Source organism: Centrocercus urophasianus, unplaced genomic scaffold (assembly GCF_019232065.1).
Source record: "Centrocercus urophasianus isolate 14NV4802_14NV808 unplaced genomic scaffold, USGS_Curo_1.0 seq_62, whole genome shotgun sequence".
Classification (NCBI taxonomy): Eukaryota; Metazoa; Chordata; class Aves; order Galliformes; family Phasianidae; genus Centrocercus; species Centrocercus urophasianus.
Window position 1 is genome coordinate 626,306 of NW_024885222.1, and position 13,927 is coordinate 640,232.

Genomic DNA, 13,927 nt, shown 5'->3' on the forward strand with positions numbered 1-13,927 from the left:
AAGAAGGATTTTTTCTGAGGGAAAGAAGGCAAAAGGCTGGTAGGACCCTGCTGTGCTAAGGCATTGTTCATCATGGGGGCTCCTTTCAGGCTCTGCTATCAGCCTGCAGTAACTGATTTAATCACTCCGTATTTCAACTTTCCTGAGGCTGCAGAAGCAAGTTGCTGTGTGACTTCGCTGGGGACGCAGCACAGGCTGCAGTGGGGCTGCGTGCTGCCAGCCCTGCTGCTCCCAGCACACAAACTGCAACCAGGTCGATGGAGCAGCACCTCCCCCCAATCCCACCTTCCTCCTCATAGCCCTGGGGGAGGGCATCGGCTCCTCGTGTGAAGGTATTTGGGAATGAAACCCAGCTCCCTTCTCTGCAACTGACCAATGAGAGGAATTCCTGTGTTGGCAGAGGGTTTACGGCCGATAAATTCCACGGGTCTCAGATAACACATTCTGGAGACAACTCCCATTGTCACAGGCATAAAAGAGCCGGGCTGGGGGAAAGGAGCACGCATTCCTGCTTCAGGATCACTGCTTCAGGATCACAAACCGCAGCTCGCTTCAGGTCCCTGGCATTTCTCCCCATGGCGACTTACAGCTTCAGGCAAACCTCCTCCGTGGCTGGGGGACCCGGCGGCCGCTCGCTCCGTTTGGGGGGGGGGTCCTTCAGGGCTCCGAGCATCCATGGGGGATCCGGTGGCAGGGGTGTGTCAGTGTCTTCCGCCAGATTTGTCTCTTCTGGCCTAGGAAGCGGCCTGGGCGGTGGATATGGAGGCGCCTTCAGCAGCGGCTTTGGTGCGGGCTTCGGGGGGGGCTGGGGCTCTGGGGATGGTCTGCTGTCAGGGAATGAAAAGACGACGATGCAAAACCTGAACGACCGCCTCGCGTCCTACCTGGACAAAGTGCGCGCGCTGGAAGAGGCCAACGCAGAGCTTGAAACTAAGATCCGTGAATGGTACCTAAAACAAGGACCGGGCCCTGCCCGAGACTACAGCCCTTATTACAAGGCTATTGAAGACCTCCGAGATCAGGTAGGTGGTTGTATTTTCTAAGGGGCACCTTAGAAGGAAGCGTAAAAACCCAAAGAGAAAAACTCCCTAGGAAAGGAGCCAGAAGGCCGTGAGGTCTGTGAAAAGGAGGAAGATGAGAACACAGTCATTGGTTGGGGCAGGGAGAGAAATGTGCAGTACGAAATCATCCATGATTTGAAGCGTTAGCAGGGAGAAAGCACAGCACAGCTCAGCGCAGACACCCCAGCGCTAGGAATTAGCAGACATAAAAGAATCGATCCCATCTATAATGCAGGCTGTGTCCCAGCAGCCATGGGCAGCTGATGTCAGATTTCTCAGGAGACGCACGCCCTGGAGCACACACCTGGAAGCTGGCTGCAGTGTGCAAACAAACGGAAGAAAACTTTAGGGTCATTTCTCACAGTTCAGTTTGTGTCCACTCCCATGGGGTTCATTTTCCCTTTGTCGTAAGATGCTCACATTCTCATTGAGCTCCAGAAAAGACAGAACTGGGAATCAGATTTTCACCTTTTGGCATTCTTTTTCCTCCCGTCTTTTCTTCCCTTTTGTTAGAGAAGATGTTCCTACTGTTTTTGCATATGACCTTTTAAGTTTTGAAAGCAGCAGGCAAAAAAGACACATTTTCTAATTAAAAATTAAAAGGGATTACTGCTAAGGAACATTTCCTTCGCAGCATTTCATGATTGATTATCAGAGTCAGTAAACACTAACCCGGTTATTGTAAGGGAAATAACGTGCTGAAAGGCTTTACAAATGCAGTACGAACCACAATTGCGCACAATACACAAACATGGCATTTATTTTGCAATCACACAGGCCTTGCAGTCACTGCCCTGTTAAGAAAACACGCAGACAGAACGAGTTCTGCCCAGAACCGCACTGTGCTTCCTCTGCTTTTCGCCAGGAAGCTCTGGTTGTGCCTCACAACCACGGCAGCTCCCACTGACCGGCCTCTCCCTCACACTGCAGGGATTCCAGCTTAAAGCCCTTCATAGGACACAAGTAAGGGGACCGACCCATGGCTGAAAGCAATGGCAGAAATGCTGTGATCAATCTGTGCTGCCTATTTGCTACAGATAATCTGGTATTTTCCTACTGACACCAAACAAAATGCACTCATCTCTGGTGGAGCTACGGGTGAAACACAATCATAACTCTTCCACCTTGAGCGTAAGGAAGAGAAACAACACGCTTGTTTCACCTCAGCAATGAACTCTCGCTGATTGCAGATCCTTGCTGCCACTATTGACAACTCCAAGGTCGTCCTGCAGATTGACAACGCCAGGCTGGCTGCTGACGACTTCAGGACCAAGTGAGTAATTTCTGAAGGAGAAAAGTCTCCTGAGGAGGCAAAGGGCAGTGGCTGTGAAAAAACAAAGAACGTGTGTAAAATCTCTGTATTAGCGCTAGTTTGATCCTGTCATTGCAGCTCAGCCCTTTATGCATTGCTGAAACATCACCTATTCCACAGAAAACTCACCGTCATGTGAAATACGTGTAGAAAAGCTTAATGCTGGACAACATCTGCTATACTATAGTTCCTGCAGTTCCAGATGCATCTCTAACAAATAACACATTTCACGGTGCTCTCATCATCAGCCTGAAGGGTTCTGCTTTGCTTTTTTGAGGTTTGAGACGGAGCAGGCCCTGCGCCTGAGCGTGGAGGCCGACATCAACGGGCTGCGCAGGGTGCTGGACGAGCTGACCCTGTCCAGGGCCGACCTGGAGATGCAGATCGAGAGCCTGAAGGAGGAGCTGGCCTACCTGAAGAAGAACCACGAGGAGGTAAATTAAAAAACAAACAAGAAGCGTTTGGGGAGTGATGTTAGGAAAGCTCTGTGAGGGGTGCCTCAGGATTGCCTTGGGCTCTCCAGTGAAAAAGAAAAGACTTCTGTGCAGAGTGGCAAATGAAAGATCCACCCTGCCGGTTTTCCAGTGCAGTCATTTAGAGCCTTGCAGAAAGAACGGATGGCTCATAATGTCCTCATTCATAACTGTACCCTCTTTTATCTTCCGCTGCTATATCAACAAGGAAATGAGTGCCCTGGGAGGACAGGTAGCCGGCCAAGTCAGTGTAGAAGTGGACTCTGCTCCAGGCATTGACCTGTCCAAGATCCTGGCTGATATGAGAGACCAGTATGAACACATGGCGGAGAAGAACAGGAAGGATGCTGAGGCCTGGTTCCACAGTAAGGTATCAAAAGCTTCATACTAAATAAATGCTAATTTTTAAATCCACAAAGGAAACAAAACAACTCTGTAACTTATACAAAACCAATCTGAAAGCCGTACGACCTCCGCTCAGAGGCCCCACGTGTCTCATGTGGCATTTTCCCATTTTCAGACTGAAGAGCTGAACCGTGAGGTGGCCATCAATACTGAGCAGCTGCAGAGCAGCAAGTCTGAGGTCACCGACCTGAGACGCACCCTGCAAGGCCTGGAGATAGAGCTGCAGTCCCAGCTCAGCATGGTATGTGAACATTTGCACTGCGTAAACGCAGACCCCTAAAATACACCCGCATTCCCCTCCTGCAAGCAGCCCAGCAACCCTTCCCTCCAACTGTGCCGGCAGAAAGGTGCGCTGGAGAGCAGCCTGGCAGACACGGAAGGGCGCTACAGCGCACAGCTGGCGCAGATCCAGGCCATGATTGGCAGCATTGAGGCGCAGCTGGCTGAGCTCCGAGCTGATCTGGAGCGCCAGAACAACGAATACAAGATGCTCATGGATATCAAGACCCGGCTGGAGCAGGAGATCGCGACGTACCGGCAGCTCCTGGAGGGTCAGGAGTCCCAGTAAGTAACAGCTCGTGGCACAGAGCCTCTGTGCTTCGCCTCGTGCCGCGTGAGCGCAGCGCGGTGCTCGTGTGCCACAGCAGCACACAGCTTCAGATACTTGGGGATCCTGCATTTTTTCACAAGTTATTTTTCTGAGGAAATAAATGATCTTCTCCCACTGTTTCACTGTTGTAGTTTACAACAACATTTCCTATAACGATTCCTTCTCCTGGGACGAAAGGGAGACCAAGGAAATGAACATCTTGCTTCTGACCATGTACAAAATGATGAGAGAATCTGCTGTCGTACACGGGTGTCTCACATAGCATGCAGTGTGTTACCTCCCCTCTCACCTCTCCTCTGTTTGCTTGCAGGTTGTTTGGCTCCCTTTCTGGATCTCCTGGTAAGGACTGTTTCTCCTCTAGGAAGCCTTTAGCAACCAAAGAAGTTTGATTTTCTAAAAAGATGAATACACACATTAAGGCAATTCTGCCCATTTCAGACTGGGCTGCTGCACTGATCTGTGCCACAGAAAAAGTCAAAGTGATGGCTCTGCCCAGAATTCAACAAGTTTTAGACATCAAAAGCTATTAGACATCAGGAAAAAATGTCAGCCTTTGCCACTGTAAAACACACAACTCATTCCCCCAGGTGGAAGGATCTGAGCAATTTCAGCCTGCCAGCTCAGGGGCATTGTACCAACATGCAAGAATGACTGGCTTTTAAAGGTCAGCTGCATTGTAAAAGTGATGCATGATTCAGGTCAATGCTATGAAGAACAAAACTTCTGAGAGCAGGGAATGACAGATGAGACACAAACTAAGCTCAGTAACTTGCAGAATGGTCTGATGTGTTCTGGTTAAGTAACCGTTGTTCTTTTTCTCCATATTATTGCAGACAAGAGAGACAAGCTGGCAGATGGAAAATAGTATGAAAGTCCCACAAACGTCATCTTCAGGATGAAGAGAAAAAAGGGAATTAAAATGCAGAGAAATCACACTAAACTGCTGGAAATTAACTGCACAGAAAATCCTTGTCTACACCAACCTTAAGTAGATTGGTTCATTTAGCAGTGATTAATTTGCAGACTAGGTTAGGTTTTTAATTACTTCTTTCTTGTGCTGTATCTGCTCCAATAAAGATGATCCTGCAATCTCAGCTCCCGTTCTCTCACTGTGCAGTCGCTGCTGAAGCTGGGCTGCAGCCACAGGACGACGCAGCTGCTGCCCCAGCACAGCCCTCCTGGGAGCTGCAGTGGCTGTGCACCCACAGGGCTGATGGAGATGTTGGGAGATTCCAGCAAAGCTGGACAGTGTTTTGTTAGGGCGAAATGCGAAGCTGTCAGAATGGCTGCAGATACACGGGAGTGAGGGACAGGGCTGAGATTTCGTCGCTCGCTTTCTAGTCCAGTGCACTTATCTTCAAACAGAAAAATCAAATCCTCACCCATACGCAGGTATGGGCTCTCAGGACTCTTCCAACCACCTTCTTTCTCGTATCGCTGGAAGGGTGCTCTGGCTCAAATCCCAAATGCAATCGCTCTTACTTCAGGCCATCAGAAATCAGTTATTTCACTCCCAACTCCAGAGGCTTACAGCCAAGGAAACTTCTCTGGGCCCGTGCTAAAAGAAAACTGGGGCTACAGCCCAGGCCTCCAGCCCCACTCCTCAGCCCCAGCAGGGACACACGGCTCCCCAGGGTGAATCACTCCTCTCAGACAGTGGCAGCCCCTTCATCACTTCTCGGACTTGGGAGGGAATACATTCTTACATTCATTTTTATAAGTCCTCCCAGATTAATGGAGTGTTTGCACAGCAAGGAGCAGCGCAGAGCTGCAGACCTGCTCTGCCAGGGCTGGGTAATCCTCCCCAGGTGAAGGGGCCAGAGCTGGGCTCGGCTCTGCGCTGACTCAGCTGACCCATCAGCAGCATCTGTCATGGCCTGATGCACAAGTCCCAGCTCAGCCCCTGGAAATCCAGCTCTATAGCATTTGACAGCAGCCTGACTATGAGACAACGAACTGACAGCAAAGAAAAGACAGTCCTGAGAAGCACAAATCAGCAAAGATGTGGAGGGGAGGGCAGGACGGGGCTGCAGCAGGCTGCTCTGGTGTGGCTGAATGAAAAATCCCCACAGTTTCCTGATACAGCTGACAGTGGTTTTGCCGGTTTGTGTGTTTCTTACTTTCTGATTGGAATTTGATCTCGCCTACTATGGGATCACTCCGTCCCACAGACCCAGCAGCCTGCACACCTCCGCACGCTGCCATAACAGGGGGCTTAGGGAAACTTCTTTGTCTTTGGGAGACTTTGCCTCAACTCGTCCCTGAGGTGCTGCCTCTCACAGATACGCACATTTGGCAGCTACACACAACTATTAATCTGCCCCAAAGCAAAACTGAAGTGCTATGGCAGAGGTCCAAGCTCCGTTTGAAACATGTTTCCACAGCTATGAAATATCCTGCCGTTGCTGATGAGCTGAGGGGCAAGTGGACGGGCTGTCAGGCTGCGTATTGCTGCTGGAGTTTTGGCGCTCATTGCCTCAGAATCAGAATCACAGAATCATGGAATCGTAGGGGTTGAAGGGATCCCCAGAGATCACCGAGTCCAACCCCCACACAAAGGCTGCTCACCACGAGGGCACAACTGCACCTCACAGAAACCCTTTGCCCATCCCAGCAACTGGAGCGAGCCCAGCACCCGAAAACATGCATCGTGCATGGTATGAAACCTGAAAAACTGCTAAGAAAAGCACAGCTGTTGCTGTGTTGTTTAGCAAATACAGGTTTTTTCTTCTTTGGAAGGAAAAAGGACAACTTTTTGGAAAAATGTTAGAATGTGTTCACAGCAGAGCAGAAATCAGAGGAAATTCCTCCCACCCCCAGCCTTTACTCCATGTCACAGCAGTCACCTCACCCCTCCTTCACCTGAACTGTCACCTTATGGGCAGAGAACGGCGTTCTGTCTGCAAAATCCACACTGCAGGCACACCTCTCACAGCCGCTGTCCCCACTGTCACACCCTGAGCACCAAGCAAGAAGTTCGCACTGCTGAACATCGCCCAAACGTGGCTTCTTGTGCTGCTCAGCAGCTGGGTTGCTGATGTACTGCCTGCCATTGTCACTCACAAATGGGTGGAATTGAAATGCACTGCGTTTGAGACTCGCTTTAAATGAAAGATCAATGTCACTTGGTAAGTGATTCTCAAACCTTGCTTTCAGTAATTACTCATTTCATAGCACAGATCAGTGCTGCACATTTAATCCCACACTGAACTTTTCAGCTGAAGCTCGGCTTGTTTAGCTTTGCCAAAAGTAACAGGAACTTCATTGTCCCACATTCTTCCTTCAGTCAAACCATTTCACTCTTGTTTTGCCCTTCGCACCTATTTCACAAGTCAGTGAATTAAACCAAACGTGCCAGTCTCCCAGAACACAGATGGATGCCCCTCGTTCCTCACACTGTGCTGTGCTGTGTCTCTGCAACAGAAATTCAGATGCCAACATTTAAATACAAATTCCGAGGAGAGAACAGGGATAAAAACATGGAAAATTCAATTCCAAATTTTTGCGGGGAAAAAAAATAGAAACAAGAAATAATGGCGAGGTGGACATTTCTGCACAATTTGTAATTTTCAATGAAAGTAGAATTTTACTTAACGAAACCTGCAGTCATTTATCTGCCAAGAACCGCGGTGGCTGCTGTGGATGGGGAGTGGGTGCGGTTCAACTCGCTTTGTTTTTCCATTCTTGATTGTCAGGAAAGTAAACCCCGAGCTTCAGAACTGTAGCCCGAAGAAAAACACAACCTGAATCATCCCTTCAGTCTAATTAAAAGAAAAAACCCAAGCCCTAACCCCTGGGATGTACAGCCAGCTCCGCGTGTAAGGAATGTCATCATAATTGGCCTCACCTCAAGGGAGGGGAATCTTCGGAGGGAGGGCTGCGGCCCGGCTTTGTCTCTCGCGGCTATAAAAGAGGCGCCGGGGCAGCGAGGCACAACGCCTTCCTTCCCGCTCCGCACTGCGCCCACCGCCAGCTCCTGCCCAGCCGCAGCCATGACCTCGTACAGCGTGCACAACTCCTTCTCCAGCGGAGCCGGGGGCTTCGGGGCTGCCGGCAGCGGCGGCTCTCGCCTTTCCTCGGTGCGGGTCGGCGGCTCCCATCGCGCCCCGAGCATCCACGGCGGCTCCGGGGGTCGCGGCGTCTCCGTGTCCTCGGCCCGCTTCGTCTCCTCCGTAGGAGGCGGCTACGGGGGGGGATCCGGCGCCGGGTTCGGCGGCGGGTTCGGAGGAGGCTACGGCGGCTTCGGTGGAGGTGCGGGCTTCGGCCTGGGCGGAGGAGCCGGCTTTGGGGGAGGCTTTGATGCCAGCTGCGCCTTTGGTGGCGGGGACGGCCTGCTTTCCGGCAATGAAAAGATTACGATGCAGAATCTGAACGACCGCCTGGCCACGTACCTGCAGAAGGTACGAGCTTTGGAAGACGCAAATGCAGAATTGGAAGTCAAAATCCGAGACTGGTACCAGAAGGAAGCGCCCACCAGCCCGGCTCGAGACTACAGTAACTACTACAAGATAATTGAAGATCTCCGAGATAAGGTATGGCGTTCATAGATGGGCGGTTAGCAGAATGCATCGGGGTTGTGGGAGTGCACGGTTCACACCTCTGAAATCAAGTAAAACGATTAGGAAATAAATCGTGAGTTTTCCAATCCAGAGCTCTATGTGGCTCTCAGCAAACCAACAGAAAATTGTAACCTTTCCTTCATTTAAACAGCAAACATTGCGTCCGGAAGACGAGCTGGTGTTTGTAATTAAACTGATTACAGAAGTTAACGGAACATGGCGAAGTGTGCTCAGTTCCCAGTATTCACAGTGTTTTTCCCTGTTTTTCCTACTGTCAGATCCTTGCAGCCACTATCGACAATTCCAGAGTGGTTCTGGAGATTGACAACGCCAGGCTGGCTGCAGATGACTTCAGACTGAAGTAAGTTTGCCTGAAACACATTTGTTCTCTCTCTCCTTCTCTCCCTTTCTCAAACAGTTTCCTGAAGCGCAGAATTGCTTCTCATCTAGAAAATAAAGTTCTTCAGCCACTGAAAAAAGATGTATTTCCAAATTACAGAAAGATGCTTTCGTTAATGACTTCTAATGAGAAATCTCTGGCTAAAACCGATGGCGTTTTGAGGGATTAGAACACAGTAACCAGATTACTGAGCTGTAAATGTATACAAATAAATCATGTCTGTTTTTTAGCGATGCTTTTAACTATTTTAGTGGCCTGAATCACAGGGGAAAAGAAGACAGGAACAGTCTGGGTTTTTGACATAAGGCTCCGCTGCCTACAAACTCGCGCTCATGCCAATGCTTGTCTCTGTAAAACTGCAGGTATGAGAACGAGCTGTTCCTGCGCCAGAGCGTGGAGGCCGACATCAACGGGCTGCGCAGGGTGCTGGACGAGCTGACCCTGTCCAGGGCCGACCTGGAGATGCAGATCGAGAGCCTGAAGGAGGAGCTGGCCTACCTGAAGAAGAACCACGAGGAGGTGAGCGCCCTTAGCAGTGCAGGGAGGAAATTGCTTCCCTTGGCATTTATCTAATAAAATCAGAATGGCAACATTAATAAGGAGAGAACCGTGATATTAAAAGAACCTGAAGTTGGTCCTGAGAAGCATTTATCTGATTCCAAAATGTTCAGATCCATGAGCTGCAGAGTCTCAGTCTGACATTCCTAGGGCATGTGACAGGTCACATAGAAACTACATGTAAGTCTGAGAGTGCGAGTATACAGAGAGTAGAGAAGCACATACATGGAGAGGTGCAATTTGAGAAATGTTATGTGTGTCCCATCTCTGATAGTTAAAGCACCACACAGCAGTGCATGGGCTGCTGCTGGCAGAAAGCGTGTCAGAGCGCAGCGTGTAACCTCCTGTGTGTCCCCACTCTCATTTCCCACGCAGGAAATGAAGGAGTACTCCAACCAGCTCAGCGGAACAGTCAACGTGGAGATGGACGCTGCTCCTGGCATTGACCTGACCAGGATCCTGTCGGAGATGAGGGAGCAGTACGAGGCTCTGGCTGAGAAGAACCGTAAGGATGCTGAGGCGTGGTTCCTCACTCAGGTGAGCCTATGGCAGCAAACGTCGAACCGATGCGCTGCCTCATCTCTGCTGCTGCAGCGGAAGAGATCAACTTAAAATGTGTTTTTTATGCATTTAATTTTGCAGTTGCTTTTTTCTTTCAGACTGATGAGCTGAACCGTGAAGTCGCCACCCACACCGAGCAGATACAGAGCAGCAAATCCGAGATCACGGAACTGAGACGCACGATGCAGAGCCTGGAGATTGAGCTGCAGTCACAGATGAGCATGGTATGGAGCTGTGCCCGGCACACTGCAAGCCACAGCCAGAAACCTCCCCTGCCCCCTCCTCCCTTGCTTTGGTTTAGATTCCATCTGCGGGATGAATCCGTACGACAACCTGTTCTGTTCTTCCTGCATTAGAAAGCTGGACTGGAAGCCAACCTGCGAGATACAGAAGGACGATACTGCGCGCAGCTGGCACAAATTCAGAACCTCATCACCAGTGTTGAGGAGCAACTGAGTGAAATCAGATGCGACATGGAGCGCCAGAACCAGGAGTACAGAATGCTGATGGACATCAAGAGCCGCCTGGAGCAGGAGATCGCCACGTACCGCCAGCTGCTGGAGACCCAGGACTCTCAGTACGTTTCTGTATACAAATCCGGTGATGGACAGATAAGGTTAATAACAGGGCACATTGTAAAGCACTAATTTGTGCTTGTTAGCTGACTCCAGATTACCAAATCACACTGATTGCATACACAGCCTGCTGAGCGTTGGCAACACGGGTGCTCGGCAACATCCCCAGAGCTGCTATCACTCAAACTACATTTGCAGATCAGTTGTGCTGATAATTTGAAGCTATGTTGACTACAGTGTACTGCAGAAGGCACCAGGCCCCAGACAGGTCTCACGTAATCCTCTTGCTGGGCTGGAATCACCGCCTTCAGCCTAGCATACCACTCACAAGTCTGTTCTCAGGATCTCTTTCTCTTGCTTTTCTGCACTTGTGAACAAAGGTTTGTCATCACATCACATATCACAACATTTATCATCACACACCCAGAATAGAAGAGGATAGACCACAGCTGACTTTAGTAAAGTCTAACATTTACTGCCCATTTCTTGTACTGATCTACACAAGGAATCGCTTTTGATTTCTGAGAGGGAATCAGCTCCTTATGTTGTTTCTAGAGACAAATCAAGACTAAGAAGTGGCCTCACTGATGGCCACGTTTTCTTTAGAGTTCACAGCAGTGCTATTCAAAGCCCTGACGTGAGCACAAGTGCCAGCAGAGTAAGAGCCAACCTGCTGATGAAGCACTGTGAGCACTGAGCTGGGCGCACAGCGTCTCCTAAGTGTCGGTGCACAAACTCATGAAGGTCATTGACCAAACTTTTCTTCTTTTCTGCAGGATGTCAGGAGTGAACCCTAAGGATGGTAAGTAAAAAATGTGACATAACGAGGGGTGGAAATGAGTTCAAGCAATAGAATTAAATAAGCCTTTTTTGCTTGGTATTTCTTCTTATTAACACAGATCATGTTCTCTGCAATAATACCTTCTTTTCCATTTGGAGAGGAAAGCACTGCACTTTATCTTATCTTTTATTTTATGTGCACTTTTGACCCCAGCTTGCAAAATGATTGCACTGACTCCTCACGTGGCTCTAAAGCACAGCAATCTCACAGAGATTCCTCAGTTCCTCCGCTGATTCATACAACCTGCAGGAGAAATCTGACATGCAGTGCGCTCTGTTTATATCTTTACCCCTCCTATTTCATAACTGGGAAGATTTACTGGATGTGGACCAGCAGGAAGAGAAGATGAGGTGCAGAGGCAGCTCCTCCTCCTCTGCTGTGCGGAAAAAAGTCAGGAAATGAGCAAACAAAGAAACATTGAGTGACTATTCTGTGCGTTCCCATATGTTTAATGATCTTTTTTTCTCCTACCACAGCTGGAAGAGCCCGTGGGGGCACAGAAGATGAGGGAAGGTCTTCCTCCACTCGTGACAGGAGACACTAATAAAGAAATACTGAATCCTCTCTTGCTGCGACACCACCTGTGCTGGACCAGCTTTAAGAAGGGCAGTCCAACCACTGGCTAATGCTTACAGAAACGTGCTGTTACTTTTGCTAGATCACAAGATTGTAACCCAAAAAGTGTGCACCAGCTTCACGTGTTTCCTTAAACTTGCTCTCCCTTTTTACGCCATCATTTGGCTCTATGGGTCAGAGACTTCTGCTTCTTTCTGTACAGCATCCTTATGAAAAACTACACAATAAAGTTTCTCTCCTGCTTGTGCAAATGCATTCAGTCTGACGTTGTTTTTCTGTAGTCGGTGCAGCACTGCCATCCACGCAGCCACCTGCCCCCCTTACACAGCACTCCCTGCAACCCAGCCGTGGGGTCTGACATGGAGGTACCTCCATGCATCACAGCGACACAACAGCCTTAAGAAAGGCAGTGATAAATGGACAGGTATAAAGTGCCATTGGGTTCTCCCAGGAAGCAGAAGTTGATGTGAAAAAGATAATGCAAAACACACCCTTAAGCCCTTTGCTCTGAATTCAACGTGCACAACTTCTGAAATATCAGTGTTGTTATTGCCTACCATACGGTCAGGTTTCTTACAGCCAAAGCAAACCCTGAGCACGCACACAGCCTCACAATTTGGGAAAAAATGACATTAATTCTCAAGGACGTCCATCTCTGCCAGCAGCCATGAAATTCTACTGGACGATATAATGGCATTCATCGCTGCTGATAGGATACACGGCTAGGGCATAGCAGCCCCATTCCCCTAGCATCTTGCCCCAGCAGTAACAGCACTTGACAAGAAGTGGGCAACTTGGGTCTTATCAAAGTGAGCATTCAACGGTCACGTCCTCAGTCGGTGTCAATGTCACAGCTCTGCTTTACACGTTGTCGCACGTTATTTACCTCCACATCGCTGCTGTCAGGGCGCTCAGTGCCCGACGGGGCGATTGGCCGCACAGCGCCCAGCGGCACCGCGCGCCGCTCCGGGAGCCCCGCAGCGCTCAGCGCATGGCGCCACCTGCCGGCGGCTCTCCTTTCCTCATTGCTTTCGTTCCGCACCGCCCGGATCGCACAGCTGGCTGAAAACAGGGACATAAAAGACAGCTGCCGAACTGTGCCGGGTTTTGAATGAAGATTTTTGTCTTTTCCGTGGATCCTTCACGTGTGTGCGTGAGGAAAACCGTGCGATCTTTTCCAATTTAAAAAAGCTCAGTTTCAGAGGAGCCGTTTCTGCGTGCCGGCACCTCGCTTTGCTGCCGGCCCCGGGAAGCTCTGTGGCACGGAGGGGCCGGGCGCGCTGCAGGGCACTGCCAGCCCACACCTTTCCATGACTCCGATTATGTCTGAACTTATTTTCCAACATCGTATTTCACAGAACATTATCTTGCTGAACTGCCAGACTAGAAAACTCAGTGTGAAATTCAGCTTTGTGGAGATGAACCGAACGGCAGGACATCACTGGTTCCATCCTACCGTCACGTTTTATTGCAGTTTGCTCTCTCCATTTCTGCCCGGCGCTTCAAGCTCCCGTTACTCTCAAGCTGCAGTGCCATCAAGTGTGTGAGAAATAGGGAAGAACGCGGAGCGTCAGCAGCCGAGGCGCAAAGCAGCCACGAGGCGGAGCCCGATCCCTGCCCAGCCCGGCTCCTCTGCCCCGCGGCGCCGGGCGAAGCGCGGCGCTTCTTCAGTGTTACAGAATTTCAATTTAAACAAACACTGAAAAAAAAAAAAGGATTCCGCAGGCTTCTCCCAGGGCAGCACAGTTCCGTAGCATCTCCCCAGCCGAACCCTTCGGAACGCGGAGCGCTGTTGGTCACAGATCCCCCGCTGCTCTCCGGCCGCCCCACCGCACTGCGGCCGCTCGAACTCAGCGCCCGCCGCTGCCGCCGGGTGCGGGACGGGGAGGCACCGATCGCAGTTTTGGAGAATAAATGGAGAGCAAACTGAGGGCAGGGGCTGCGCTGATCCGTTCTGCTTTTGACTTACGCAGCTTCGGAGGGGACCTGGAAGTTC

At 50.2% G+C, this 13,927-nt stretch overlaps 2 protein-coding genes across 2 annotated transcripts; both read left to right on the top strand.

Moving 5' to 3' along the window:
- The first annotated feature begins 457 nt into the window (after window positions 1-457).
- On the top strand, window positions 458-4,955 carry LOC122170051 (keratin, type I cytoskeletal 19). Its single transcript, XM_042836644.1, has 8 exons — window positions 458-1,022; window positions 2,252-2,334; window positions 2,651-2,807; window positions 3,055-3,216; window positions 3,367-3,492; window positions 3,595-3,815; window positions 4,172-4,200; window positions 4,695-4,955. The coding sequence occupies exons 1-8, from the start codon at window positions 576-578 to the stop codon at window positions 4,724-4,726; spliced, it is 1,257 nt and encodes a 418-aa protein (XP_042692578.1). The 5' UTR covers window positions 458-575; the 3' UTR covers window positions 4,727-4,955.
- A 2,898-nt stretch (window positions 4,956-7,853) lies between these two features.
- Window positions 7,854-12,164, top strand: LOC122170045 (keratin, type I cytoskeletal 15-like). The gene is made up of 8 exons (XM_042836636.1): window positions 7,854-8,393; window positions 8,699-8,781; window positions 9,183-9,339; window positions 9,754-9,915; window positions 10,038-10,163; window positions 10,296-10,516; window positions 11,291-11,316; window positions 11,832-12,164. The coding sequence occupies exons 1-8, from the start codon at window positions 7,854-7,856 to the stop codon at window positions 11,897-11,899; spliced, it is 1,383 nt and encodes a 460-aa protein (XP_042692570.1). The 3' UTR covers window positions 11,900-12,164.
- The last annotated feature ends 1,763 nt before the right edge of the window (window positions 12,165-13,927 follow it).